Source organism: Halyomorpha halys, unplaced genomic scaffold (assembly GCF_000696795.3).
Source record: "Halyomorpha halys isolate HHAL.00 unplaced genomic scaffold, Hhal_1.1 Scaffold1127.1, whole genome shotgun sequence".
NCBI lineage: Eukaryota > Metazoa > Arthropoda > Insecta > Hemiptera > Pentatomidae > Halyomorpha > Halyomorpha halys.
Window position 1 is genome coordinate 183133 of NW_027110032.1, and position 3518 is coordinate 186650.

The window sequence follows — 3518 nt, forward strand, 5'->3', positions numbered from 1 at the left end:
CTCATTGATAACTATCCATATTACTCAAGATTATCTACTGAATTAAGTATAGACACCGTACAGGATTAATTATATAAACTGAAACATAATTTCTTGCAGTCTTACCCCAACTCATTATACCCTCCAATCACAGAAATAGGAAATTACACTAAAACTACAACCCGTATATATAAACTCAAAAGAATTAAACATATATTAACGTAAACATAAATCAACAATAATGTTTTGGTTGTTTTCTCATTCAGGCTGTTTTACCAAAATGTAAAATAAAGGAATTATGTAAAGTGTAATAAATCAGGAAAATTGAATTGTATAAGTGAGTATCCAAAACAATATGCTAAATATTGTGAATATTATATTTATGCAATAAAAATAAGTTGTAAAATATCGTTTCCCAACTCGCTAATTCAAAAATTACAAACCAAAAATATCAAAGATGTCCAGTGAATACATAGATTAGAATAAAATTTGATATTTTCATCAACATTAGATATTTATATATATTTTAAAATTTGTTTTAGGTTTAGTCGTAAAGCCTGCTAATATCAGGATATGGATTCACGATAGAGACCTCGGGAGATTGCAGAAGGTGGTCTGGGAAGGATATGGCCAGAGGCTGCTGAAGGAGACGAGTACCCAACCTAAGGTTCGGCGCTTCCTACAGGCCGTGCCCTACATACTGGTCAGTAATAGTTTCGGAATGGAGCAAATATTTAGTTTATATAATTCAACTAATGTCCAAATCATTTATTCAATTATGAGATCATGTTTTGTCATAATTTGGTGCTGTGTAAATTCAAGTAAAACGTTTTTTAACAAGCTATTAAGTATTAATACCCTTCACAATCCAAAGTAAACTCCGGATAGACAATCATTACATTATAATATAAAGTTATTTAGGTATAGATACTATTATATAGGTATAATATAATATACTACTCACATACTTTGGTATTATTAAAATAACAAAGGCACAGGAATCGAGGATTAGACGGAGTGATTAGACGGGTGCCATACTTTCTCCAATATTTTATAAGGCGAGGTGTATTCGTGTTATAATCAGGGATGGAATTTTTTATTATAAAAAAGTCAAAATATTTACATAAAATTTATTTTTACATAAATATGTGATTAAAATATTTATTAAAAAAAAAATCGTTTACAATTTCTTAATTTGTTTAAATAAATAAAAAATACACATCATTCTAATGGTTATTTTTGTCGTTTACATCCTTCTCATCAATAAATTTGTGCATATGGTAATTGAAAATAATTAAATCCTCAGAATTGTGATCATTAACTATCAGTACTAAATAGTAGGTGTTTATAATAGAGTAAAAATCTGGAATTAAACGATTTAAATTTAAAGGAAAAAGTGACAAAATAGGGTGGTTTGACTGAAATTTATGTTAAAATTGTTGTATGTGGGGTAATATTTAAGATTGTCCTTTCCGATAGCCGAGTAGGCCGAAACGTTGGACAGTTAATAAAAAGTGTTTTGAGGCTTAACTTCAATACACATTATTTTATTTTAAATACAAGTTTATTTTAGACTCTATGGAATAATTAAATAATTTAGAACTCTCTCTTTTTAATTTATTTATTTTTTCTAATTGACAAAAAAATTTAAAATAGGAACAAAAAAAAACCTTGAAAAAGGAAATATAAACTAAAATATGTACTTTTTTAAAAACAGTGAAATATTTAAAAACGGTTAAATGTGTAAAATAAAATTAGTTTAAAACAGCACCAAATGTTCTTAGGAGACATAAACATGTATATTGTAGTTGTTAAAATAAAATTTGTGAAAGCATATAAATGCTATTCATAGTTTTCTGTTATTTATTATTCAATTATCTATATTACTATTATTATTCCATATGTTTGTTATTATTCCTAGTTTTATGTTTTAATATTACTCTGTGACCGCCCAAAATGTTTCCTACATTTAAGTGTTATTTTATAGATATAATTACATATTGATATTTTTATATTATTAATTGTTATTGTGTTATTACTACTATATTGGGATAGATGCAGTGGTAAGACACTGAGCTAATAACTCTAAGGATAAAGATAAATATAAAGAATAAAGATAAATTCGGACCTGGCTGTGACCGATAATTATTTATTCTGTTACTGTGTGAGTGAATCCTGTGGGTTCGGGGTTCCACCCAGTCTCACTAAGTGGTTGCCTTCATTGGGGAAAATCTGGCGGTCGAGCGTGATTCACCTCCTTGCACAACCGTTGGTATAGTAACAGTAATTTCTTTTCTTTTGTTTAAAATATCGTCAATATACAATATTATTTGAATTAAAGTTTTATTCAGTCGTTTTAATTTTACTTGAAATGTATTGAGTATTTCGATTGTGTGAAATTTCGAATCCGAATATTCAACTGAAAAAAACGTTTTAACAGTATGTTTCAAAAACAAAAAAAAAAATACGAATTTTTGAAATTACATGTTTGAGTTAGGTACATGCATGAGATATAATAGTAGCCTATAGCACTAGGTTAATCGTAAAAGTGGGCAACTGTGGTTATGTATAACCTAACTTGATCTCATTAGCCACTGCATACTCAGGTTGCGTTACGACCTAGTGTGGGTCTTATCCACAAGCGTGGAAACTGTTACCGTTGAAATAATACCGTATAGAGTGAATAAAAATAACTTCCTATCTTCCGCGCTATAGAGAACTATGCAATGTTATGTCAGTTCTCTCCGAGATTGTTACTAAAGTGTCAGGTCTGTAACATCTCTCCTCGCTCGAGACAAGACAGTTTTTCAGAACTTGTCAGGCACGAAACAACCGAATAGACATGCACCCAAACTATTTTTAAAGTTTGGATTCCCTAAACTTTTTATTAGCCCTTATTATAAAAGGAGTATAATTAAATATGAAACGTGTTCGGTAGCGTGAACAATATTATTATTCGGCGGGTGGGTTAGTGGAGGGGGGTATTGAGTTTCTATAAAATGTAAAAGATAATTAGTATTGCTCTTTTACTGGGTTTAATGCTTTTATCTGAATACCTGGCACTAAATTATTTTGAATATGTGGACTGTATTAATAATAAAGAAAAACAGCTAAGCGTGCCCAATTTCCCCCATAAGAACTTCTCACAGCATTGTCATATTTGGTTTAACGGTCTATCTTGAAAGGAAAAAGTTGATATCTACAGTTCGAAATTTTCAATTTCTAGGATAGTAAGTGAAAGTTGTGTGATGCGCCTCAAGATTTTTTTCATGTTCAATTTAAGATATTGTCTTTTTTAGTTTGAATATAATTAATTCTGTTCAATGAAGAGTTTAGTAAACAAATAGCAGTAATTTTTTCAGTTATATATCGTTACTTGAATTGTGATATTATGTAAGTATGTTTTAAAAAAAAAAAATTCTTTCTAGAAACATTTCGTCCCTACTATCCTTTTTTTATACCTTACTTCAACAATGCTTTGCAGGGGTCTCTAGAATGCTTTGTAGAGGTCTCTAGAGTGCTTTGAAGGGGTCTCTAGA

The 3518-nt window shown here is 29.6% G+C and overlaps 1 protein-coding gene across 4 annotated transcripts in view; it reads left to right on the plus strand.

Annotated features, from left to right (window-relative positions):
• Positions 1-3518, plus strand: part of LOC106688424 (uncharacterized) — a 124742-nt gene that overhangs the window by 65954 nt on the left and 55270 nt on the right. For all 4 annotated transcript variants that reach the window (XM_067048138.1, XM_067048139.1, XM_067048137.1 and 1 more), the window contains exon 6: positions 522-682. In XM_067048138.1, the coding sequence (XP_066904239.1) occupies positions 522-682 (161 nt within the window). The remainder of the gene's footprint in view (positions 1-521; positions 683-3518) is intronic.